The sequence below is a fragment of the Brienomyrus brachyistius genome, chromosome 19 (genome assembly GCF_023856365.1).
Source record: "Brienomyrus brachyistius isolate T26 chromosome 19, BBRACH_0.4, whole genome shotgun sequence".
Taxonomy (NCBI): domain Eukaryota; kingdom Metazoa; phylum Chordata; class Actinopteri; order Osteoglossiformes; family Mormyridae; genus Brienomyrus; species Brienomyrus brachyistius.
This window is the reverse complement of record NC_064551.1, coordinates 4,775,285-4,801,372: the sequence shown is the minus strand read 5'-3', so window position 1 is coordinate 4,801,372 and position 26,088 is coordinate 4,775,285. Positions and strand designations below refer to the sequence as shown.

The window sequence follows — 26,088 nt, the reverse complement described above, 5'->3', positions numbered from 1 at the left end:
TCCCTTCCCTGTCACATTATGCATCTTGGATTATGCTGTTTTGGTACATTTACTCCCTACTCAGGGAGTCCTGTCACAATAAGAATTCTTCTCCAATGTGCAATGACAATCCGCATGGTGTGACAGATTTGGCTAGTCTAACAGAACATCAGAAATGGTTTCTGTAAAATTCTGGCCACCGTAATACTGTTCCCTATGAATTTGCGCATCACAAAAACTCAAAATTGTCTCCATCTTCTTCGCACTGCTTCTCTTTACGAGGGTTAATGGGGTTAGCATGTCAGGCAGGGCAGACCAGACCTCTTTCCGAGGCCGCGGACTGCATCTTCTTCTGGGGAATCCCCGCATATTCCCTAGACAGCTGGGTGATTTAATCCCTCAGTGATTGCACTAACACACCACAATATAATCAGGATTAGGATCAAAACATTTCTTCAAGAAAAAAATAAATAAATAAAAAAATCAAACCAGTTCATCTTTTTTTGTCAGATCTTTTTTTGGCAAATCGGGACACATATGGCTCATGTGATTTATTAAGGACTGATGAAAGCCATTACAGTCACATTTACAACTGAAGGCAAACAGATGCGGCTTTTAATGTGAATGATTGTCAAAGCAAAAATGAAATCAAAACGAATATGTATTACCGGCACCGATCAGATGTAGTGAAAATTATTAATTTATTGAATTATTATTCTGCGTTTTTTCAGCCTGGCATATGGACCGTTCTCGCACACGGTTCAGTTGCCACGGCGTACGGGTATCGCATCTCCGCGCGCCCTCCGCGCACTCGTTCGCGCGGTCACGGACACGGATCGTGAGTGCGTGCGTGATGTCACCGGCCGCGGAGGGGGAACTGGGGGCGTGTGCACGCGCTGGAATTGGCGAGCAGCCCGTGCGTGGACCGAGATGAAAAGGATCCCAGCAAGTTCTCCCAATGGATAGACGGCGCATTCCCACATCCTGACCGCAAACTGCAGCACCTCGCCGGCGCCACCTGTTCCGTCTCGCGTGCACCGTGTAAGTGACCCATTCGTCATTCTCTGGCGCTCCGGTTTGGACGTAAATAAGGAGCCGGTGCTTCCAACTTCTTATGAGCTCCCAGGCAGGAATCGACGGCTAAGTTGCAATGCTTTTTTATTATCATAAAGGGCCGAAGCGTTTGTTCGTCGCGTTTAATCGCGCAAGTGACACCAGTGCTGTTAAGGCGGACCTGGCAGCGACCAGAGGGACCCCACGTAAAGGTGCCCTGCCGTCTCCCCCAGCCTCGCAGGGCAGTTGGCCGAAAAGGGTTGCCTCGCAGTTCATTTGCTCCCTGCAGAAGTATCGTCTTGATTGAGACGAAAAGGTGGGGATTTAATCCGGCAACAATCAGCCGAAATTCAACGACGTCGACGCAGGACCCAAGCTTCAGGAGGAAACGCCTAATAAGTCAAGGTTTTGCGTAATTTTGCAGTAACCTTAATATATACCCACCAGACAGGCAAAAAAAAGAGTATGCAGGAAGGCATTTAGACCATGTGTCCGTTCGAGTAAGAGTGTTTGTTTAGTAGCGTTCATTCCAGTGTATTGTATTGTACGAGGGCACGGCTGTTCGGAACTATAATCATAATGATCATTTAGTCGTAATATGACCCGGTTACTTTTACTGTTCAGATATTCACCTTGTTTTGATCAAGCAGACATATGCACACCTCCGCAAATAAACACACACCTCCATAAATACACACACACACTAGTAGCAGTGGGACTAGGCGCACAGTAATGTGAGTGGAGCCGTTAAAAATTATCACTTTTCCTGAAGAGCGGTTGTATTACAGAACTGGTTGAGCATTTATTTCGCCATTTGTGGATTTCTGTGCAATAACGTATTACGTACGTAATGACTCTTGTTGCTTGTTAATAAGATCATGGGACATGCTGTGGTATTACCGTGAATGGTCTGTACAATGTTAAACTGTCCCGTTGTGTCAGTGGGAGTGTGTGAGCATGTTTGATGCAAGGTGGCTCTTCAGTTAGCACTAACTGGCTCACTGCACCGGGGATTTGCTCTGGTGCATAACTGGATAATGCACAAGTGGGCAATTGTTTTTGCACTTATCACTTAGGGACCTGCTTTTTGGCACCAAGTAAGAAGGAATTCCTCTAATCTTTCCTACACCTGTGTGTATGAGGGGTTTGCCTCCCCCCCCCCCCCCCAAAAAAAAAAAAAAATGTCCCCTGCTTATGATGCAGTGATTTAGCAGTTATTGACCTCCCATAACTGCTAGTACATTGTTACAGTAAGCTTGGTATCCTACCCGGGGTCAATGCTGGGTCCACCCTGACACTCTAAGGTGCATTTAGAGATGCAAATGAACCAAACAACATTTATTTAACAGCAAGAGAAAAGCAGAATGCACAGAGGAAGCCTGCACAACACAGAGAGCATGCAAACCCAGTTAATTTTATTGTGTTTCGCTCACTTAATGCGTCACAGCACATGCTTTTATCCCAAATGTCTCCTCACCTAATCACTTTTATAGTTTTCAAATGCTTGTGTATATTTCACAAAGCGCAGATCTTGTTAAGATGTAGGTTATTAGTTTCTAATTGTCACTTGCAGTAGCACGATCCTGTCGATTTGCTGGTCAGATATTCATGTTGTTTTGTTTAAATGAACACAAACAAACAAACAGCTCCGCTAAGTCCTGGGATTTGAACTTGCAGTGTTTTGATGATACATCAACCCCCCCCCCCCCCCCCCAAAATAAATAAATAAATAAATAATGGCTACGTACTCCAGAACCAAAAACTGCATGAGCAAGGCTTGATTTTTAAATGTATTTATGCATTTATGCAGACTTTCTTTGTTAACCCTGTGTGCTTTATTTGGAAAAAGTGTGTCATGTAAGCCAAATTAGAGAATTCAGAGGTGTTTGCAAACAGATATATCATCCCAGTCCCTACTTCAGCTGCCCGCTATCAAAACTGTCATCTCTGACTACTCACTCTGGTTCCTGTTGAATATCACGCCTTCCTGTTTGTGTTTGGGCCAGTTTCCTTCATTTTGTGCCCTCTTCCATATCCAAGCTAAGAACTAACTCCGTTTGTCAAAATAATTCATTTGTTTTCCTGTTATGCTCCTATTTAAAATGACTATGGGAAAGGAGATAATTGTGAAATGCAATCTACAATCTCGTGGCATTGTGTTAGCGTAAAATTTACACATCTGTCAGGACGGATATGTCATTCCCTGCCTTTATGTATCCCGTCGAATGCCTTGTTGCGGTTTGTCTCCGGGAAACAGCTGCCCATTATAAACCCTGGGAATTAGTCCTGACCCATTAACCTCCATTTTCTCTCAACAAAATGCAACAAGGCGAAACGCAGCCACAGTTGCCTGAAGTCAGAAAAGCGATGCTTCTGCTGAAGGGGCTGCTCAGCCAGTCTCGCCACCAGTTGGTGAATGTACAATTAGCCTTGTAATTAGTTCTTGGAATCTGAAGGTGCGTTCGTAATGGGTTCGTGTAATCTGTCGCCAAAGGTTTTCACTTGACCTTTTGTAGTCTGGTATACAGTCTCCAGTGAATTCCCTCACGATGTCGGCTCATACAGAAGGTGAAGCGTTCTCTTTGTTTCTGCTCGGGCATGCCTACCTATGATGACCTTCAGGAACACCTTACTCCCCACCGTCTGCTAGCTAAGCGTACACAAACACACACACACACACACACACACACCTTCACGTACAGGGAGCAAGTGGTATGTGCAAGAGTTTAATTTCCTTCTGTTACCCGTGAGTTATCAATGCTGCTGTGCTGAAGTCAGTATATCTGCCTTTCAAAGTGTTTTCTGTGCGGAAAATGTGGGATGATCCCGGCAATGCTTGACTGATTTTTGTAATCTACTCTGCCGGGCAGTTCCTGGCGGTCTCCAAAGGTGAGCGGCATTAAAATTCAGACGGAGGGTTCCTGCCAATGCCCCACTGGGAGAATCCTTCATTAACAGCCAAATGTGGCCAACGGAAACGTGATGTAAGACTGCTCGGTGATGATGAAACCGAACCATCTGTTGTATTGAGGTGGTGCTGAACTGGCGTCCCCTGTTTTGGTGTAAACCAGCATTGCGGCGAGGTCTGATTTGATTTCCGACCTTTACCACGTTGCAGTGAAAGGTGTAATTATGGCGCGGTCCGTCTTGTGAATTAATAGCACGAGCCTGATTCTTCACTCCTATTTTCAGCCGCAGCAGCGGGAAAAAAAAGAAATCTTGGTTATTTTTAGTCAAGACAAGGGGACTTAATTGTCTTGCTATGCATGCGCAGGTATAGAGTGAGTTTGGATCAGCGCTTATAACGGATAATAAGCGTGTGAATTTTGCAGCCTAAATCGGATGCGCCGTTAAAACCCGCATCCATTTCATTGCGACAGCATTCTTCTCTGGATGTTACCTAGGTGCTTTAAAGTGCATTATGAAGAGGATTGACTAGAATACGGGACAATTTGTATAATTTAATGAGCTTTTAGATGGTCGTTATCATAGCCTGTAATCCCATTGTTCTGATGCTCTGAAGGTTACAATCAACCTCAGAAATTGGCATATAGATACATAATCATCCAATGGGAAAATTGGATAGAATTGATGCTCAGATTCAATAACAATCATTGAATTCATTTGGCTGCTTTTTTTTTTTTTTTTTTTTGAGTGTTTCCATTATCTGCTGATTTTCTGTAATTGCTTATCTGGTACATGGTGACGGTGAACTTGGAGCTTATTCTGGGAAGTGCAGGGGACAAGGCAGGGGACACCCTGGATTGGATGTCAGTCTGTTAATGCGCTCTATTTGATGCCTTGTTAAAATCTGACACCTTTGTCCAAGGTGACAAGGTGTTCTTTCACAGGCAAATGGCTCCCGCACGTGATTAGTAAGTATAGTTCCCATTGTGTTACCAAAATGAGGTGATAAATGCTATGGATGGATGACTTTTATTTAGTACAGGATCATAGTGAACTTGGAGTCTGTCCCAGAATGCACTGGGCTCAATGTAGGGGGCACCCTGGATGGGATGGCAGACAATCACCTAGCACACATTTGCACTCATAAACAAGTCACACTACGGGCAGTTTGGACACGGCAGTTTATCTATCTGCTTGTTCTTTGCCTACGGCAGGAAACCAGAGTACCTAGATGCAATGAGTGAGACATGGGGAAGAACATGCATGATGCATAGACGGGGGTGGAAAACAGTGGGGGGCTGGAAACTGAGACAGCAAAATATCCACATATGAAACATCTACCAGTAATGACATATTGCACCACAAATGATTGTGCAATAGTGCAGCCAGTGACTGCAGCTATAGTTATGCATATGGGTAAAGGCTCCAAGAAGTGTTGATGAAAATGCACCTGTGAGTAATGTGCACTGGTCGGAATTGCATTGTCTTTGTTTGTGCCACCCTTTTGCCTAACTGCACTGTCCTGCAGTGTTTGCGCATATTTGCACAGACATGCACTTTGTCATTCGTTGTAGCTCTGTAGTCCTGTGCTGTTTTATGTAGCACCATGGTCCTGGAGAAATGTTTCATTTCACCATGTACTGTACCTACTGTATGTGGTTGAAATGACAAAGAAAAGCCACTTGACTTGAGGATGCTTCATGAGTAGAAATGTCAAAATACACACTGGGACTGATGGGAGAATTCCTGTCACGTGTGAGTTAGTCACTCTGCTGTGACTAATAGTCAGGAGGCCACAGAAATGCAATCAGAAAGCGGTCAGAGTTCAGAGCTGTCCGTGCTCTCTGACGACACCAACGTGTTCGCTCTTCATGAGCGCGAGCTTCCTGAGGAGGAAGCAAAAATGTACCACGGATCAGGGGCAAAGGCCAAAAATGGAAAGGCTGGATTTTGATTTCTGAACTTTTGGGCCTGGCACTGGCGAAGACGTAAGCTTGGAGTAGACCTCTGTGTGTATAATAACTCTGCTTATCTCTTTTATGTGTTGCATTGGTCCTGTGCCTTTTTTAGAATTTTCACTTAAAAAGGAGTTTAATTTCATCATATTAGGGCTGCCACTACTAACTTTGTTTTACTGATTAACCTGTCGACTTTTACTGATTGGGCGATTAATCTAAAAGACCAGCTTTCATTGAAGTTAGTTTTATTTGAACAATAAACAACTATATATATCGTTACAGGGCAGATTTTTGGTATCGTACATAATTTGATAAGCAGATTAGTAATATGCCTGAAACGTTAATGAGATTCATACTGTGGTGCCCAAGAGTAATCTGTATAAATTCGGCATGTCCTTTTCTTATTCAGTTCGGTTAGCTCAGCAGCCACAAGATCTTTTAAAAGAGGAGACGGTTAAATTAGGTAAAAAGACGGTGGTGGTCTGGTGGTGCTTTTTCAAGATTCCAACACTTTTTTTGTGGTAAATATAGTTCATTTTTTTCAGCTCTCAATTTTATTTTAATTTTTTTTATGAATTTACTGTCCGTTTTCCTTTTCAGTTTTGTTTTATATCACTGCTCCCAAAAAGCCCGATACGCACAAACACGCACTGGCGCCGTCAATCAAGGTAAAAATAAGCCCAGATTTTAGGCTATACATTTTGCACTTATTCAATGGAGATTCTAAGGTAGCAGGCAGACAACTTTATGGCTTTAATAATCAGTGTATTTCAAAGCTACAAGGATAAAAGATATTAAAAAGCTCTACGTAGTACTGGAAATGAAACACGAATAGACAACACTTATGGTGGTTTTGCCTATCCTGCTAGCCCATCATCCAGAATAGCATTTTAGAAGCTATAAAGGTAATTTCATACAAATTGTTTTTAAAAAACAATGCATCGATTTTAAAATATTGATGTTGACATATTTTCAGCGTCGACGTCATCGACTTGGTCGACTAATCACAGCAGCCTTATATCACATACTATTGCAAGCTGTGACCTTGGCAAGGATAGGCAATAAGAAGTTGGATGGGCATAAAGTTCATTTAACATTTCTGTAATTTTTATTTTTGTTTTTGCAGTGGATTACGAATTATTCCTGGTTGTAAATTATTCCTGCTGCTGTTGTCAAGATTCTCCTTTGGGTTCATTTGTTTTCTTCATTTTATATTCCTCTTGGGTTTTGATCGCTGTGCTTACTCCAGTGTTGAATCTCCATATTTAGTGCTAGGGATATTTTTAGCCCTTCGATTGATTCTTGTTTGGGTTAATCGGCTCATTATCACTGACGGCACTTCTTTTGATCACTTTAGCTAGCGGCCGTGCTCGGGTCCGGACGGTGAACCCAGTGGACGTTCCTGAGCATTCTCTGTCATCTAAGAGGCCGACTTGTTCCGGCTCCAGGGTTCAAGCTGACCCCAGCATAGCCCCGGGGCTGCAACCGTTTAGCGTTAATGAATAAAAAGCAGTGGGAAATGAAGAAGGATCCAGTGAAGTGCAGCTTTTGCAAGTGATCCAGTAAGGAAGCTCATGTCACATTTGCGTTTAGGACCATAAAGAATTTAAGAATTTACATTTAAACTTGCGTAGCAGATGCACATCACTTTGGACAAAAGCAAGTGAGGAGAGCTTTGGGACAGAGGGTGGGGTCAGCTAGCATCCAGAGCCCCTGGAACAGTTGGAGATGCAAATCTTGCTCAAGGGCCCTTCTGTGTTTACTCTGCTAGCTGTGGGATTTTAACCAATGACCATCTGGATACAGGAACAGATCGCAAACCTCTTGAGCTACACGCCACCCCATAAATGACTTTTCAATCCTCCCGACTCCATTGCTTTTTTTTTTTTTTACTTGATGATATACAGAAGCAGAAAATGATCAGCTTCAATAGGCCAATGCAGTGCTGCTGCATTCTCCTGGAGGGTTCTGTGTCTGCAGCCAGTGTGTCTAATTACACACCAGGGACTAAGCTGTGGCATGCAGCTGCACTTCATGCTTCCCACCACTAGGGTTCCCCCATTGTCACAAAGCAAAGTGTGGGCAATCGGCACAGCTTAAGGAAGGAATGCAGACCTGGTTATTAATAGTATGGATTTAATCCCAGCTTGCAGAAAGGCTTGGCTCCTGCAGATGATGATACTTCTGGAGTAGATTTAATGACTTGTGTTTGTGAAATATCACCCAGATGACATTTCAAGTGCCCATCCACTTGGTGAAGGTTTTTTTGCGGTTGGCATGAAGGGGCCTCGTTCATGTCCACAGCAGACTCGGCTCCGGAGTTTTGAATAGATAAGTGCCCTGGGGGATTCCACTTTCTTTTCTGTTCTACTTAACCCCTTGAAATCTATAATTGGCTCCTTTGATGTTATTGTTAAGGCTTTGACAGTTTTCCAGGACACACAAATCAACAAGGTTACTACAGAGTACTCTCTGACTGATCCTTTATGCTCAACTGGTCGGTTGAAACAAAAGTCTCGGTCGGGATTTGTACTCTCTGGGCGTGAAATCTTCACCTCTGCTACAGGGCTGATATATGCTTTGTCATCTGTCCATATGTTTGTGTGTGTACATTTTTTTTTTTACATTGCCTTTTAACTTAATGTTAATCTTCTGTTTTTAAACTTTTGCTCTTTAATGTTGGCCTTACATAATCCTGTATTCTGCAGCACATCTCGTTCTGCGTTCTGATTGGGCGCCCAGGATACTGTGAGAAGGGGCGGCATGTTGGTGCAGTGGTTAGCACTGTTGCTAACTCACACCTCTGGGACCCGGGTTCGAGTGTCTGCCTGGGTGATATGTGTGCGGAGTTTGCATATTCTCCCCATGTCGTCGTGGCGTTTCCTCCCGGTACTCCGGTTTCCTCCCACAGTCCAAAAACAAGCTGAGGTTAATTGGAGTTGCTAAATTGCCCATACAGTAGGTGTGCAAGTGTGAGTGAATGGTGTGTGAGTGTGCCCTGCGATGGGCTGGCCCCCCATCCTGGGTTGTTCCCTGCCTCGTGCCCATTGCTTCTGGGATAGGCTCCGGACCCCCCGCGACCCAGTAGGATAAGCTAGTAGGTTTGGAAAATGGATGGATGGATACTGTGAGATCTGGTACATTCCAAAAGTCGTGTCCTGGTCTGGTTGCCTCTTCCCAAGCTCTCTTGTTGCACAGTAAGGCCATGGACGCTAGGAAATGTGCCTCATAACCATGCCAAAGAAATCGGTCTGCACAGACTGAACTTTGACATTCATCTGAACCACTGAGGTGTCAGCTAAAGATAAGAGGGAGATAGAGATGTAAAACAGGCTTATTAAGCGCATGGTTATGTAACATGGGTACACGCTGCCCTTTCATTAAAGAAAAGGCTGGCAAAGATAAATAGGGATCAATGTGTTGACCTCAGTGAGCTGTTTGCTAATCTTTGCTCTGGGCCAGCATTGTGTGCAACATCCAGCATCTTCAGAAATTGTCCTGTGTCTAATGCAAGCCAGTTTGTTAATTGTCAGATGTAAATGTCTTTGGGGGAAAAAAGTATGATTGGTTTACTCTGTCTTCCCAGCTTGCTGGTTTTGCTGCATTTGTTCCAAATTAGTCAAATTAGTCAAAAGAGTATTGAAAGTAGTCCTAGTTTCGGTCTCCTTCAGTTGTCAGAATGACTCTTAGTGTAAACACTTCCAGTTGTGTTTATAATGCTACGGATCAACGCTCAATAACTTATTTTGCTTTGCTAGGTATGGGTACACAAGGGGGCGAGGTAAGGTGAGATCAGAAAAAATAGACAAAATGTCAAATATACTGTATTATCTTTAATACGGCTGATTCATTTTAAACAATGGTTCTAGTTTGGCTGTTTCAAGGTGCACACAATACCATTTAACAGTGTTTAGGAAATTTTGGTGCTGATTTCGCAGTGGGAGCATTTCATGTCACATTGAAACAAATCGCAGGATTTAGCGACAATCCCAGCCAATAGGACCGTAGTTTGCCCTGCTTTCGTTAGAACTGCAAAACTAATTATATGATATTATACGCAATGATTTTGGTGGCGGAGGAGATGACATACTCTGCCCTTCCTTGTTTAGCTCTGTGCGTAGGGCTGCAGTAGCTGATTGTGTAGTCCAGTTTATTAATGCTGGTTTTTCTGTTTTATGGACAAGCATGTGCAACTGGATTTCTGACGTGGCACATAGGGGATGTGAATGGTGTGCCGGGTGATGGATAAAAAGCAGGCCCATGAAACAGTCTGGAGCTCTGGCAATGGATTTGACTGATGGAGCTTGAATAATCTCACAAGTCATATGAAGAACGCACACAAGTCACACAAATCATCTCCGCGCCTGCAAGCTTTGGCCGTACTAATGGTCTTCAAGCGCCACGCGAACACAGAGGGGACAGGAGGCAGCTCAGCAGAAGATATATGTCAACACCTATCATCTGAGCCAGGGATTGGTTTGGGAGGGAGTGGCTGCGTATGACCAAGAGCGGACACGCGTGGTTTTGTGTTTGCAGATTTGTGCATTTGGGGGAAATTCTCCAAGTCAGTAGACCAGGGCACTCAAAAGGCATATATTCAGACCAAAGCAGGGTGTAATTGGTCTTGCAATCCATCCCCTGCCCCCCCTGAAAATGACTGAGAACCTCGTAAGTGGTGCAAGGCTTGGGTATCTAATTCTTCTTACTGTCAGGCCATCCGGAGATTATGCAATATTTTGACTGTGTGTTCAAAAGCAAACCAAGCAGGGTGGTCAAATTTTATTGTCGATGAGATCAGAGAATACTGAGAGATACTTTAAATAGCATGGCGTGTCGTGTTACCGTAGTGCCACTCAAGTTTTAAAGTGTACTTTTTACTGTGGCTTGGACGCAGAATGAGTGTCTGCAATGAATGTGGAGAAAATTGCCCTGTGCATTCTCCGCATGCAGACCCGCTGTTCTTTGTCACCCGGTGTCTCAGTGCCATCGAATTTTCCAGGCTGCCAGTCTGCCCTTGAAACTGGGTCTTGACGTGGTTCCTCGTGGCGCTGCCTGAGACAGAATTCTGCGCTGTATAATTCCCTGGGCAGCGTTCTTCAATGAGGGTAAACGGAAACCTCTCTGTGACAGGTCTTCTCGTGAGCATTACCTGTCAGGAACCCTTGAAATTATTCCAATATGTTATAAATGTGTCCTGCTGCTGTCCTCAAAATATTTCCGTCTGGCCTCTTATGTCCTTTTACTGCAGCACCATCAGCAGCCGTTTCTCCTGGGCTTGCACTTATACCTTGTGAGTGTACCAGTGCTTGTAGTCCATCTCCTACTTCTCATCACGGATCCAAATGTTCTTTTCTGCTTCAGCTCCTCGGTCAGATCAGGAGGATTGAAGTAGTCACCGCTTGTCATTTTCCACTTTCTGTGTAGGACTGCATCAGCCAAAGACCACACTCTGTCCTAGTCTGATAGGACAGTCTGACATAGTGTGTACCTCCATTCAAGATTCAGACACTGGATCAGTTGGATAAATTGACAATTGTTTGGATGTTTTTTTTCTCATCCTGTACGTTTTCTTCAGTGTGGTTGTCGATCTCAGGACTCTGCAAAGGTAGAGAATTTTCAAACTGCAAACGTATAAAAAAAGAATCCTAATAGTTTTGTTCTAGATTGAGACCATGAACTGGATGTGAGATTTGGTAAGCAGCACTAGTGGGAGCTTAAAATAAGCTTCCCAGGCATTTGTACAAAGCAGTGGAAAGCCTTTCCCTTTAAGTGGTAGTGATGGTAGTTCCCATCCTCAGTCGGCTGGTGTTTACTTAGCGTACGTGTATCTACCCTGGATCATGCTATGTTGTCTGCCGCAATAATGCGGCTGTAATGCGCGAAGCGGCAAGAAACTGCGCTACACGAGAGTTATTTGTGGGTATTGGAGGGAGCGAGAAGCAGCTGTGCGCTGCGGCCGTTTAGCTGCATGCGACAGATTCATCTCAATGGAAATGAAGGAACGGCTGGTGCTGGTTAACGCGAGGGCCGACTTCAGATGGACACGGAATGGAGGTGCTTCATGAAATGACGAGAGGTATGGCCTCATTCAATTACATCCATCCATCTTGCTACTGCCTGTGTCTGTCAGGATGGGGGAGGAGTAGGCGTGGGGCTTATTTTAAAGGGCATAGGACAGGGGGAAGGGCTGTACCTTGGATGGAATGCCAGTTCTGTGTGTGTGAGTGTGTGTGTGTACACATACACGATACTATTTGATCTTCATGTTGGTGTCTGTCAAAGTGTGTCAGCTTGGCCGTTTGAAAACTGAGCTAAAGTCACTGCAGTATTTGCAGCAACCGTCCAACACACAGATGCATTTTTTGACCCGACCGTTAGCACACCTCGTTCGGGTGATCAGTACCTAATCGAGTTTGATTGTTTCGTGTCATCATGGGGTTTCCCCTGGGTTCTCAGTTTGCCTCTCGGAAACATCCTAAGCTGATTGGAGTCGCCAAATTGTCCCTAGGTGTGAATGGTGAGTGTTCCCTGCGGGGGGTTGGCGCCCCACCCAGGGTTATTCCCTGGCTTGCACCTGTAGGTTCCCGGATACGCCCTGGACCCCTAGACCTTGCGGAGGACAAGCAGCTACGGAACAGGGATGGATGATAATAATAATAATGGATGGATGGATGATTGCTCTGTGGTAATGTAACACATGGAAATGGAAAGCAGAAACGAACATTATTGGTGAATCTTTTCGCGGAATTCAGTAGTAATTTATATGCTCAGTGCCAACACACGTTTGAATTGTTATAACACTTTAAATAAAATTAAATAAATCCCCCTTCCCCAGTTTTAAATCCCTTTCTCTCCATCCATGTTTCAAGAGACCTAGCAGTAACGCGAGGACACCTTTCAGTAACTCTGCTCCCAGTGTCTGTTGGCGCCCTTGTTCACCCTCCGAGCTGACAGCTTCTTTCTGGCTCCTTTTTTCGGGAAGTCTGCAAATCCCCTCTTATCTCTGTACTGGATCATGTAGCCCGGGAAGGTGTCCTCTTGGAGGACGGGCCTTGACCCAACCTGTGGATGGAGAGCGGAGAGCGATCTGCCGTCGAACAGTAAATGATTGGCGGGAGATAAATGGTCTCCTGTCATCAGGTCTGTCCTTGGGTGACCTCGCTTGGGGTCTGCCCTCTCATTGGCTCTCTCCTTTCCTCTTCCTCGCTTGGGTTCTGCCTTCTCATTGGCTCTCTCCTTTCCACTTCCTCGCTTGCGTGCTCCGTTCCGCCACCCGCTTGCATGGCCCTCGCTATAAATAGGCAAAGATTAAAAGCCTTTCATCTGGCTAACCTGAGTTTCCTGTCCCACGGTTCACATTCCGCTGAGAGGTACGGCGAAGCAGTACGGGCTCTGTGTTACGGAATGGGCATGGCGTGCTCATCCTTGTAAACCCCGGTGGTGTAGCTTCAGATTTGAAAACATCATCGCCACCTTTTAAAAAGCGACTGAACCTTTGATGGTGCCACTGGACATGTGATGGAAGGTCTTTTAAGTCCGATGCCAACTATGATCATCTGACTTGTATGTTAGGCTGTTTGTGACATACAGGGCACACACCTCATGGCATTTAGGTTTTAGCGCATGGTGTAGCCCTACCACTGTGGAAGGTGAGGCTTTGCAAAGCTGTAAAAAGGGAAGAGGAGGGGTCAGGTGACCGGGAGGATTGTGCTCATTCAGAGTACCTGTTACCTTATGTGCTGGCACTATAAATAGTTGATTTATACTTTCTGCTAGCTAGGCTCAGCTTTTATTAATTATTATTGCCTTTTCTGGGTGTTTTCATAGTGATTCCGCGGCACGCATCTGTTCCTCCTGCAGCCCAGTTTCGCATGGTCCTGTTCCCCAGCCTAACTGGAGCAGGAGAGTACTGGGAGTTGCAGCTTTGGGGAGTCCGGATGCACCAGCCCGTAGCATCGTGCAGCAGATTGTGGCTCGTGTGTATAACCCTCTGTACCGCTGTAAAGCTTACCGGGCACTGAGCCGGGTGCCAGCCGTCGGTTAAAGAATAGGAGTCGGAATCTGAATCGGGTTTATTCACTCTGTTGTCGGTGACTCTCATACATACAGTATACAGGGTGTAATGTGGGGGTAGGAGTGGATCTGAGGGGTAACGGGGGGTAATGGGGTGGTAAGAGTGGATCTGAGGGGTAACGGGGGTAATGGGGTGGTAATTGCACAACCGAGTTGAAGTAACTGGGTCAGCTGTCTGTAAGAGCCATGAAATGCCACATGAGCCATATAGGCCCAGGATAGAATAAAGAGCTCATCCATTTATCTGTGTCACTGTAAGATTCTTGAAAGGGCCCTACGCCTACAGCTCTGGCTAGTGAATTGTGGGCCGCTTTAGTATATGGCCATGTGAATGGAGAGGCAGGGACGGGGCTCGCTGGGATCAGCGCGTGTATGACTCTGGGTTTTTATTCCCACTGTCCGGCACATGCGGCACACTGCGCGCCAACTAGGCAGCAGTCAGGTATCGCAGGAAAATTCCGCGACGCCTCCCTGCGCTCACCTCAGGAGTTCGGCTCACTGCTTGTGTTTCCACTCCGTTCTGGCCCAGTATTCTACTTCAGCTCTGGAATGACATGCCGAGAGAGAGCGACGACCTGCTTGGCCTTGTGCATCCCTGTGGAATGGAAAAGGGAGACGCGTCGAGAGCGGGGCGGCAGTATGACTTTGACTTTGAGAGTGTCACCAGGCTTGAGCTTCATTTTCAATTAGCAAAGAGCAGAATGTGATGTTTTTCTTTTTACCCAAACAGCAATCAGCAAGTTGACCATGTAGCTCTCAGGGCATAATTGACCATCTCCCCCCCCCCCCCCCCCCCCCCCCCCGATACAGTAACATTGCATTGCATACAGTTGTGGCCAAAAGAGAATGACAAGTATTGGTTTTCTGCTGCTTCAGTGTTTGTAGATCTTTTCGTCAGATGTTTCTATGGTGTACTAAAGTATAATTACAATCATTTGATAAGTGCAAAAGGCTTTTATTGACAATTATATGAAGTTTATGCAAAGAGTCAATATTTGCAGTGATGGACCTCTGCGATTCAGGGCCAAATCCCACTGATGGCAGCCCATTCTTGCATAATCAATGCTTGGAGTTTGTCAGAAATTGTGGGTTTTTGTTTGTCCACTCGCCTCTTGAGGATTGACCACAAATTCTCAATGGGTCTGACGTTTCCTAGCCAATTTGTCTATGTTTTGTTCCCGGAGCCACTTAGTTAACACTTTTGCCTTTCCATGATGGAGAAAAGTCACCAAGCTGTTCTTGGATGGTTGGGAGAAATTGCTATCGGAGGATGTTTTGGTACCATTCTTTATTCATGGCTGTGTTCTTAGGCAAAATTGTGAGTGAGCTCACTCCCTTGGCTGAGAATCAAGCCCACACACTAATGGTCTCAAAATGCTTTGCCGTTGGCATGACACAGGACTGATGGTGGCACTTATCTTTTCTTCTCTGGACAATCTTTTTTTTTTTTTCCGGATGCCCCAAACAATCTGAAGGAGGATTCATCAGAGAAAACGACTTAACCCCAGTCCTCAGCAGTCCAATCCCTGTACCTTTTGCAGAAAATCAGTCTGTCCCTGATGCTTTTCTTGGAGAGAAGTGACTTCCTTGCTGCCCTTCTTGACATCTGGCCATCTTCCAAATGTCTTCGCCTCACCGTGCATGCAGATGCACTCACACCTACCTGCTGCTATTCCTGAGCGAGCTCTGCACCGGTGGTGCCCTGATCCCACAGCTGAATCAACTTTAGGAGATGGTCTTCTCCTTCACAACAATTGAACTGCTCTCCTTGAAGTTCTTGATGATCTGATAAATGATTGATTTAGGTGCAATCTTACTAGTGGCATTATCCTTGCCTGTGAAGCTATTTTTGTGCAAAGCAATGATGACTGGGCATGTTTCCTTGCAGGTACCCATGGTTAACAGAAGAAGAACAATGATTTCAAGCATCATCCTCCTTTTAAAGCATCTAGTCTCCTATTCTAACTCATTCAGCATGACAGAGTGATCTCCAGCCTTGTCCTCATCAACACTCTCACCTGTGTTAATGAGAGAATCATTGAAATGATGTCAGCAGGTCCTTTTGTGGCAGGGCTGAAATGCGGTGGAAATAGGTCTTTTGGGATTAAGTTAATTTTTATGGCAGTTAATCGCAATTCATCTCTACACTCTTCATAACATTCTGGAGTATATGCAAATTGCCATCATAAAAACTCAGGCAGCAGGCTTTGTGAAAATTAATATTTGTGTCATTCTCAAACTTTTGCCCGTGGCTGTAAATGTCATAAGACGGTATTGTTCCCTGTAAGCTGTTCTATCAGTCATTAATGTGTCTCTTTCTTCCATGCTTTTGTATAATATTTTGACCTTCTGAGTATCTGTTAAGGATACCACAATGTATTGGCATGGTGTAGGGTTGATGCCAGCAGAAGATATATCACCCGCACACATCTGTAGTTATGCCGTTCCCATGGGAGAGCATTTTGTGAGCTCGTTAATGACTAGTGCTCATGTGCACTGCTGCTGTGACGTAGCCTTTGCATGAATCGCCACTTTCTCAGGCCTCCTGAAACGTGTCCGTTTCTGTGGCTTGCCCTAAACGAAGAGGCGGGGTGATGATGTCATATGGACATGTGACCATGGCCTGCCACCTCGGCGATCAGCCGCTTCACATGCTGCCGCTTCAAGGCATCGTCATCCACAAGGGGTCTGTCCCAGTCTCAAGCCTCACGGGAGTCTGCCCCATTTTCTGTACTGGCGTAAGAAGGGAACCTAGTTTGTTTAAAACTAGTGGATTGCTGCGCTTTGCCGACAGACAGTTCATCGCTAAGCAAGGGGGCCATCGATGCCTCACGGCACAAGCTGGGATACTGAGTTGTTGACTATGCCTGGTCTCGTTTCCGTGACTTGATGGCTTCCTGAAAATATGCGCTGTCCCGGTGGCTGGCGTGTCATGCATTTCCATCTCGCATCAGTGGCGCGCTCTGTTTTCAAAACGATTTCCACGTGCCCAAGCGGAAAGACGTTTGAAACGAGAATATAAAAAAAATAATAATTAATTTGCATGGTGTGGATTTGAGGAGAGGCGAATCTGCTGTTGTTTCCCAAGCTTTGCTGTTACTGCAGGACCACAATAGGCGGGCGGCATGTTCTCCGAGAGCCGGAGCTGGCCCCTGTCCTTTCCGCTTGCGTCCAGCATGCTGACGTGTGACATTTCAGCAATATTCCCAAGAGCATATGTGTCGCTTATGGGCCGCAATCGGCTTCTGGAGTTGGAGTCCTTGGGTATAACTGGAGCCACATTAGGGTCTGACGTACAGACGTTGCTAATTGGGCTGCAGAATATTGGGGAAATAATTGTGATATTTGAAAATTTTGTGGTAAGTAAATTTCTAAAAGAAACTGGAGCTGAACACTGACCTGAAATAAACTATGACGAACTAGTACTTACTACATACCAACAGAGCCTATCTAGTAAGTCGGTGGTGTGCCTGAGTGTAACTTGCATCTGTGGAATCTAAAATATTTCCTTACAGCGATAGTCAAATGTCTCTTGGTGACCAGTTCTTGTTTGCTTTTCTCCTCCTCAGTCATTTTAGTTGTATTTCTCAGAAACGTGCCCCACTGTCTGCGAGTGAGCAGGATGAAAATGATTGATTGGCTCGAACAGCAGAGCTCCTGCAAAAACAGCGGCAGCGGACTCATTAAGATGTGCTAGATACTAGATAATTCGGAAAAGTAACAATCATTAAAATTGTAAAGCTTGCTAAGTTTTGTTCCCTGCGACAGTGAAAATGTTTGTGTGACTTGTCAGCTGGTTTGAGACCATCAATTTTTGCGATTCGTGCAATGTGGCAATTGCGCTTCTGTAACAAGTGATGTCGATTTTAAAATTCTGCATCATGCAACTCTACTTGCAAAACATTTTGAACTTGTGCTAACTGGCTACATTTATGTAAATTTGTATAGGGATGTAATTAGTCTAAATTAATTGAAGTGTTTATCAGCAAATTAAAAGTGGAATTCCAATTAAGGATATAAATAAATTAGCAGCCTCACTGCCGGAGGACTAATGTCTGTCACTACAGGTGCAGTAGGTCTTAAAGTCACCATTATCTCTTCGTACTTGACTTGTTGCAGCATATCCCTAGGCACGAAATGGGCCGTACACAAAACAGCAAAAGATTAAGCTGCTATTGGTCTCGGCAACAAATAACCAGAAGACATTTTGAAAAATGTCTTTGAACACCCAGACATGTGTTAGTTTGAACTTTCTGTCAAACATTTACATGTATTCATAATTTTGCCTTGTGTACAACCGTGAGTGCACCTTCGGATTGCCATAAAAGTAATTTTGTGCTTGAACTTGAGCTTGAAGTGATTTTTTTTCCCGCAAATAGGTGGCACAGGGCTCGGGGGGTGCCGTTTTTTTAGTTGTTGCTAATTATCTGACCATTAAAAGCTAAATATTTTCGTTTTTTTTTGTTTTGGCCCACTTGGCTCAGGAGTTTACATTAGCTTGACCTGTAAGGGAAGCTAAACCCCATGTAGTGAAAGGACAGAGGAGCACCAGAAACCCTCAGTGCTCTGTGGGGTCTCTACCCAACCAAAGCCGTGAATGTTTAGCCCAGGGTACCGGCCCCGCGGACTTACCGTGGTCCTTGGCGAGTTCCATCTCGCCCCATGTCCTTCAGCTCCGGTGCTATGCGTTGTTGATTTAAAAGATTAAAAAGGTGCATTCAAAAGCAGACTTAATACCTTTTAGAATGAATCCCGATTGTGTCTGACCCGCTGCTGGCCCTCCGGATAAATGGAGCGTAACGGCGGGGACTCGCTGACCCTCTGAGCATAGCCTCTGACAGAAATGCATTCAGTGGGATGCCCCGTTTACTCACAGAGACTCTTGGATCCTCCCCGTTCTGTTTGTCCCTGAGAACAGACTTCATTGGGCATTAAGATTTAAAGCTGCCACCAGCCTTTCCTCCGGCTTTCAGGCAGATGGTGAAAACCGCGTGCAGTCCACAGCATATTGCCGTTCTTTAAACCACTGTTTCTCAACCCGCTCCTTGGGAACCACCAGACGGTCCACGTTTTTGCTCCCTCCCAACTCCCAGCACAGCTGTACCAGGTATTTGGAATCCTTGATTGGCTAGGAGCTGGCAGGGAGCAGAAAGGTGGACTGCCTGGGGGTCCCCGAGGACCCGGTTGAGAGACACTGCTTTAAACCACTGCTAGTTTTCCATGTACTAGTAAGATCTGGCTTGATCCTTGGGCCCTTGTCCAACGCACCAGGTACTGTATTTTTGGCACTTCATGAAAGTACCAAAAGTATGGAACTTCAGGGTATTGAATGACATCAATGACATCAGGCTGAATGACATCGTAGCGCAAGTATTTTGTACTGTAGTATATTATCGGGCTGGAAAATGTGATATTAATACTAACATTGCCTGTTATGCACATACAATTCTTAGACTGCTAGTCAGCTGGATTGAGATCAGTTTTTCCACACCTTCATACTGTACAGACATTATGTGACTGGAGCTGATTTGACCATGATAAGTGTCCCTTTTGAATAGCACAGTTTCTAACCTTGAAACATTGCACATCTGTTCCATTCAAAATGTTTCCTTGGAAACCTAAACGGAAAGAATGGCGCAACAGTGATGCTCCAACAGGACATATGCATCTGTGTTTTAGATGATAACCTGTTTGCCCCCATTACAAGATAAGTACGTATCACACAGTACATAACCCAGACTGCCACAGCACAGACCACAATGAACGTAAATAAGTACATTTTGCAACCAAGTGATATAGCACTGTTACTGAAATGGTTACAAAGATATAGTGACCAACATATATGAATCCACAGGAGCCATACAAATGAAAAATGTACATGATAATCTAAACAAATATTCCAGAAGGCGTGCAATTTGGAATGTTCTTACCAGTCAGGTTATAGCATAAGTTGAAGTTGTGAGATCCCACTAAACGAGAATAAAGATCATAAAAGGATAGAAGCTAGAGCCACCAAATTATTGGGGGGGGGGGCTGTATTACACTTCTGGGTTCAGAGGACACCTGTCTGAATAGCCAGAGGTGTTTTTTTGCTTCATGTCCAAAGTTTCCAACTTTCCAACTCCAGCCTCTTGGTTTTATGGAACCACTGTAATGGGGATGTCAAGTCAAACTTTGTTGCATTGGCCACAGTGTCAATACTATTGTGTGTCAAATGCTGCTGAATTTGCAAGTACAAAAATATCACAGATCCCTGGATACCCAAAGCAATTCACCTAGAAATGATGACTGTAATCCTCTAGCCGTTAATAGCAGGGTTTATAGAACGATCAATCATAAATGACCGTGTGGTCAAAAACAAATTAACGACGGCTTTAACTGTCCTGTTGGTTAACAGCAGGTATGACTCGGTGGCCGTTGCCTTTTGTCGGCCGCCAAAGCCCTGGTGACGTCGAGGTGATTATGTCGTCTTGCATGGGTCAGCCTTGGCGGACCATCTGCTGAAGGTAGGGAGGCTTCAGGATGCATCTGCATGCCACGTACTTAGCTGCTCTCTGCCAGCTTGTAAAAAGCACGTCACTCATGCGTCTTCCTGTCAGTGACAATATTTTGTATTATTTTTAACCAATGAGAAAATTATGAGAATGCAAGGCAGGATGCACTGTTCTGGGACTGATCTTTTAATGGATATCTAACATCTGACCAGGTGTATCTTTATTAAACAGCTACTAATTGTAAAAAAATATATAAAATATGAAAAATTTGGATCATAAATATGTATTAAAAAAAAACAATTGTACAAAAAAATCTGTGCATTTAATAAAGAAATTTAAGAAATTTACTTCTCTACGTACAGGTACAACGCGTTGCCTGGGTCTTGATCAGGCAACCTTCAGGTCACAAATTAGATTCTTTACAGCTGTGGTGTCCGTTTCTATGGGTATTGTCTGTTTAAGTCTTATGAATCAAGTTTTTCATTCGATCATGTGCCAGAAGGTTGTCTGTTTAAGGTAGACGTTTATGGATCAATACAATCACCCACAATGCAGGCTTGGTGCTGCAGTTCTCATCTTTGAGAGTAGACAAGTTGTCCTCCTAAAGGATGGTGTGAGGTGGCTAAGAAATCCACTATGGGAAGTAGGTAACATCCGATGTAACTATCTGTGAACCCCTTATCCTGGACAGGATCAGAGGGGGCTTGGAACCCTTTCTTTCATCAAAAATGGTAACAATCTTTCGTTGTAGGACTGCCGTAGTGGGGATTTGTAGTCAATTACTGATTTTTGGTGGGGCTGGGGTACCACATGGAGAGTTGAGCAACATTTCTGTATTTTCCTTACCATCTAACGGTGAGCTGGATCTTTGCAGTCTTCACGAATGAATTTGTTCCACTTGGATACCTTCACGCCTCCCTTTGGAAATCAAAGCAGCACTTCGTAACTTGTAACAGTCTAAATCCATGTTAATCGTGACTTAGCCTCTGTCATCTCCAGTTTGTATTTCACTGCTGCATAGCCAGGCTCAGCACTGGCCCATATCGCCCTTGTCATCCTTACGCCAATGCAAATCCAGCCCGAGGGAGCGATGATACAGCCAGAATAGACAACGGACCTGTCAGTCATACGGCTGAGGGTTAAACAGTCAGAAGTAATAACTGTGATCCGTTATGATACTTGTTTAATACATTTTTAAATTGGTTGTCTTATAATAAACTTGTGTGTGAATAAATGATATATAGAATGTTGCGATTAAAAAGTGTTTGTTTATAATCGAGCTGGAAAAAGTAATGGAAAAATCATATACAAAGAGATAGTAGCTTGGACGTAACCAAAGCATAATTCTAAATTCCACGCACTGCGCGTCAGCTGGAAAGGAGGCTTGGCACCGAGCACGCCGATATGTGAGGGTTCACGGCAACACAAGGCCGGTAACAGTGTGCCAGTGCTCAACTTGCAGGTGCAACAAAATTCGGCTCCCCTTCACACATCAGGTAATTCTGCAGTGTCAGGAATCATGGCGGCATTATGTTAAACACTGACAAAAGGCACCAGGGAGGAGAAATGGTGCCAGCAAGTCGAAGCTCACCGACAGGGATGGACGAACACTTAGCGGGAGAGTCCTAAACGCCAGCAAGTGCTGCTTTGTGACCAGAGAACTGAACCAGCTGCTCTCTGGAAAAGCTGTACGTGATGAGCTTCACAAGGCTGGAATTTGTTGGTTGGTTGTATCATGGTCTAGGGATATGAAACCATCTTGCAGGACTCGGTGAATCCTGCAATGCAAATACAGTTCCCTCATCACATGCCCATTTTCCAAGATAACACCCCCATATCTCTGCTAAATAACTTCAGGAATGGTCTCATAAAAGCCAGGATGAAGTCACACATTCTAGCCCACCCCCCACCCCCAGTCACCCGATCTTTTTGGGTTCTAGAGTGCAAGTGTGAAGCAGATTTCCTTCTTCATTCATCTTTCACAGAACTGGGGGCTTCCTGACGAGTGATCCAGTGATCTCACCACAAACGGTTGAGGATGCATGTGACTGGTTCCAAGAAATATTCAAAGTTATTTTGAAGGCAAAGGGTGGACCTACTCTAACAGGTTCTTGATATCGATATATTTTAAGGTCATTCCGATATTCGGTCCGCCCTATAGTATAAAATGCTGTGCGCGTGTATAAAATTGCACACTGTCCTGTTATTATGGTAATTGTTCAATGCCAAGATGAGGAATCCGGTTGGTCTTTCAGACAGGGCTATGCAGACACGGACTCAGTGATGACGGACGTGGAGCCTGTTGTCACCGACTTCGCAGCGACGGGGAGGACGGGTCGGCGAAACGCGCTGCCCGACATCCTAGGCTCCGCCTCCGGCGCAGGCTCTTCCGACCTCCCGGAGAAGCTGGCCGAGCTCTCAGTCAGCGGTAAGCCACAGCCGCGCCCATGGACAGACATGGCAGCTTGACCTGAGCATCTCTGTCTTCTGTAAATGCTTATCCAGTACAGGCTTGTGGTGACACTGGAGCCCATCCCAGAATGCACAGGGCACATGGCAGTGGAGAACCCTGGATGGGATGCCAGTCCATTGCAGAGCACATACAGTATGGTAGTGACCGAAATAAATGATGCTTCCTGAACCATTCGCTCTATTTTCTGACCCCACTAGATGGTGCTCTCTATTCAGAAAAGGGACTCAAAGCATGCCCAGAAGGAAACCAAGAGCGCCATCTAGTGGGCTCTAAAAAACACTGCAAATGGGTGATCATTTTGGCCATCACTACTCTGTGAGCACCTTGGAGATGCCAGTTGGCGAAACTTCTTGTCCTTGGGCTGCAGTAGGAAACTGGAGTAACCGGCGGAAACCTCTACGATACCTACTGATTATACGGTCATCAAAGTTGTGGTGAGCTGGAGGAGATCCGTGCCCATTGGCTGATTGTAGTCAGTCACCTAAGCTTGGGTCTCTTTAAAGATATGACACACAAGAACTGCCACTTGGACTCGAAAGGAGACTGCTGATTGGATGAGGAAAACGGCTGCTTTATCTCATTGCGTAGACTCTAAAACGGTCTTTTATTCTGACCCTTCGAATGCTTTGACCCTAACAGGGAGATCCCCTCCCTGCCCACATTTAATATGAAAAGGATCGATCAGAAATGTCAGCTACAAACACTGCTTTGAGTTTCTCTGTGCTGAGCACTTCAGGGCTAGACCTGCTTCAGCATGACACCACTGGGCATAACCATCGTGAACCAAAACATATTAGCTGCCTGGAAACCAGAACACAGTTAAAGACCCCATGTTTTCTTAATACAGAACTTAAAAGATAAAACGTTAAGTGTTTTTGTTTGCTGTAGTATTATAAAATACCTGGACCATTTTAGACCAGGAAAAATTTTGATCAGCGTTTCAGTGATCAGATGGTAAGTGGACTGTAGAAATGTCATCTGTATCACAAATGAAAAGCACAGTTAGGCTGCCATTCTCGGCCCTTGTGTGACCTGCTGGCTTTTCTCGGGCTTTTCAAAGGTGTTAGTCGGTGTCCATAAGCCGGGGGGGGATGAAGGTATTAGGAAACATGTAAGCTTCAGTTATATGTGTTAGGAGAAGCTCCTGTGAAGGTCATTCCAGTACCTGTGGGGGGGCAGGGGTAGGGTAGGACATGAAGTGAAAATAATGCTTCTGTCCTTTCAGAAAATGATGAAGACCCAGTGGAGGACAGCTCATCTTCAGCCTCAACGAGCCCCCCAGAAGACAAGGCAGAAGGCACATAGAAGCTCCTGAGACAACGTGGTGGGGGGGGGAAGGAGGGAAATAGAGAGACATTCAAGGGGCACCTCTTTCAAAACGTGATGACCAGATGACTGTAATGGAGACACAGCGCTATGCAACATCACTACATCCGCAGTGGGCTGAAGCTTTCAGCGGCTTCTCAGAGAGACACCATTCTCTTTATCTCTGATTTTGCAGGCTACCTGAGTTACCCATAATTAATATATGTTGCTGCTCCCATCCTTGTACATTCCTGCTCATTTGGACCATTTTTCCTGTCGCACAGGACACCCCCCCCCCCTCTTCGCACACCCCACGTATAAACATTCCACTTGTTTCCACAAAGTCGGTTATGTGTTTGACGTCTGTGATCAGTCCCTTAAGACCTTCTGTCCAGTGTACTTAACTGAATAGCTATGTGGAAATAACACACGGCAGTATGCGTGTGGGGTTTTCCTTTTGTGTGACGATACGTTTTAGTGCCCGTCACGGCTGATGGAGAATGCTAGTCGAGCATATTGTCCTTACTAGTCAAGTGTTACTGTATAACCCTCAGTTTACATGTACTGGACCTGCAGTAGTGTGCTGTTTTCATGTAGTGCCCCATTTGTGAGGTCCTCGGTGACGATGGACGGCCACTTTTTTTAAAAAAGATAAAAATTTTAATGGGGGGAAACATACCTGTATATTAGAAAAGGGAATGATGTGAATTTGTACAGAAATCATTCAGCTAACTGAAGTGTTTTACCATTACTATTGATTAACTATTTTTCCAGTTTGTTGAGCATAATCATGCTAGAATTAGAATTATATAATCTGGTAATCTATATAAATCACACATCAAATGCCATTAAGATGTAAACAAATAAAACCTGTATTTAGTTTTTTATGGGTCGTGTCTATCTTCACATGAACCGTCCTGCCAGAAGGTGGCAGTGTTTATCCGTATATCAAGCTTCTCGATTGCTCTAGATACTATAGCACAGAATTAATTTCAGGACCGTTGCCAGAAATTTCGTGGGGGGGGGGAGGGTTTCGCCAATCCTTCCAATTGGTCCCGATATGGAGTTTCCCCTGTCCTGAGGGCCCTAGATAGATTTTGCCAGTCGGGGGGTTGAAGCAGATTTCAGTCCGGGATCGAACTTTAAATTTTACTACCTGGCTATATATGTGCCTGATGGGTAACAAAATGGGTTCAAACTATCTGTTTTACTACGTAGCTGAACTTATAAACACCTGTTTATGAGTGCGTTCAACTTGGACTTAGGTCTGTCTGCACCTGACTTGACGTGGAGCGCCATCTGCCGGCGACTGCAGGGCTGGAGTATATACTAACTGCAGCCAAATCTGACAGCTTCTGCTCCTCGTAGTGTGCGATGGCCGCACTGCCAGAAGGGTGTAGATAAATCGATACAAATATCACCTGCATGCACATGACTTATTTTACAATATCCAGCTCCGGAACTGTTAGCAGTGAAAATTGCCTGTTATGTTTATTGGCCCGGTGTAAAAAAAGATAACTGCCTGGAAAAATAGCCAAAACTGCCAAGTGCCGACATTTGCCGTAATTCGGGGGTAGGCTACGTTTAAAAGAAGAGCAAGGTCGGATATCCGAGGACCGGTTTCAGCCGTACATGTACGGTAATAATACGGGTATTATCTTCTTTATAAAAACAAAGTACTTAAAACACGAAGCAACAGGGGGCAGCAGCTATCAGCGCGATTCCACTTCAGTGTTAAATTCCCTTTTGGATGAATGAACAAGTGATACAATTCTGTACACGGCTCTAGGCGTTGCCTCTGGAAATCTACGCAGGGAAATGGAGAGAAGACTACTTCTTTATCCTT

General features: G+C 44.9%; 1 protein-coding gene across 6 annotated transcripts; it reads left to right on the top strand.

Annotated features, from left to right (window-relative positions):
• The first annotated feature begins 832 nt into the window (after positions 1 to 832).
• pkib (protein kinase (cAMP-dependent, catalytic) inhibitor beta) lies at positions 833 to 25,129 on the top strand. Of its 6 annotated transcripts, none has more exons than XM_048985855.1 (4): positions 946 to 1,020; positions 1,152 to 1,348; positions 22,720 to 22,892; positions 24,163 to 25,129. In XM_048985855.1, exons 3-4 carry the CDS (start codon positions 22,748 to 22,750, stop codon positions 24,240 to 24,242), a joined length of 225 nt encoding a protein of 74 aa, XP_048841812.1. In that variant the 5' UTR covers positions 946 to 1,020; positions 1,152 to 1,348; positions 22,720 to 22,747; the 3' UTR covers positions 24,243 to 25,129. The 6 variants fall into 6 exon arrangements, with proteins under 6 accessions (XP_048841807.1, XP_048841812.1, XP_048841811.1 ...); XM_048985854.1 differs by lacking the exon at positions 946 to 1,020 and adding an exon at positions 22,450 to 22,571 and having other exon boundaries at positions 1,314 to 1,348; XM_048985851.1 differs by lacking the exons at positions 946 to 1,020; positions 1,152 to 1,348 and adding exons at positions 1,415 to 1,437; positions 22,450 to 22,571.
• The last annotated feature ends 959 nt before the right edge of the window (positions 25,130 to 26,088 follow it).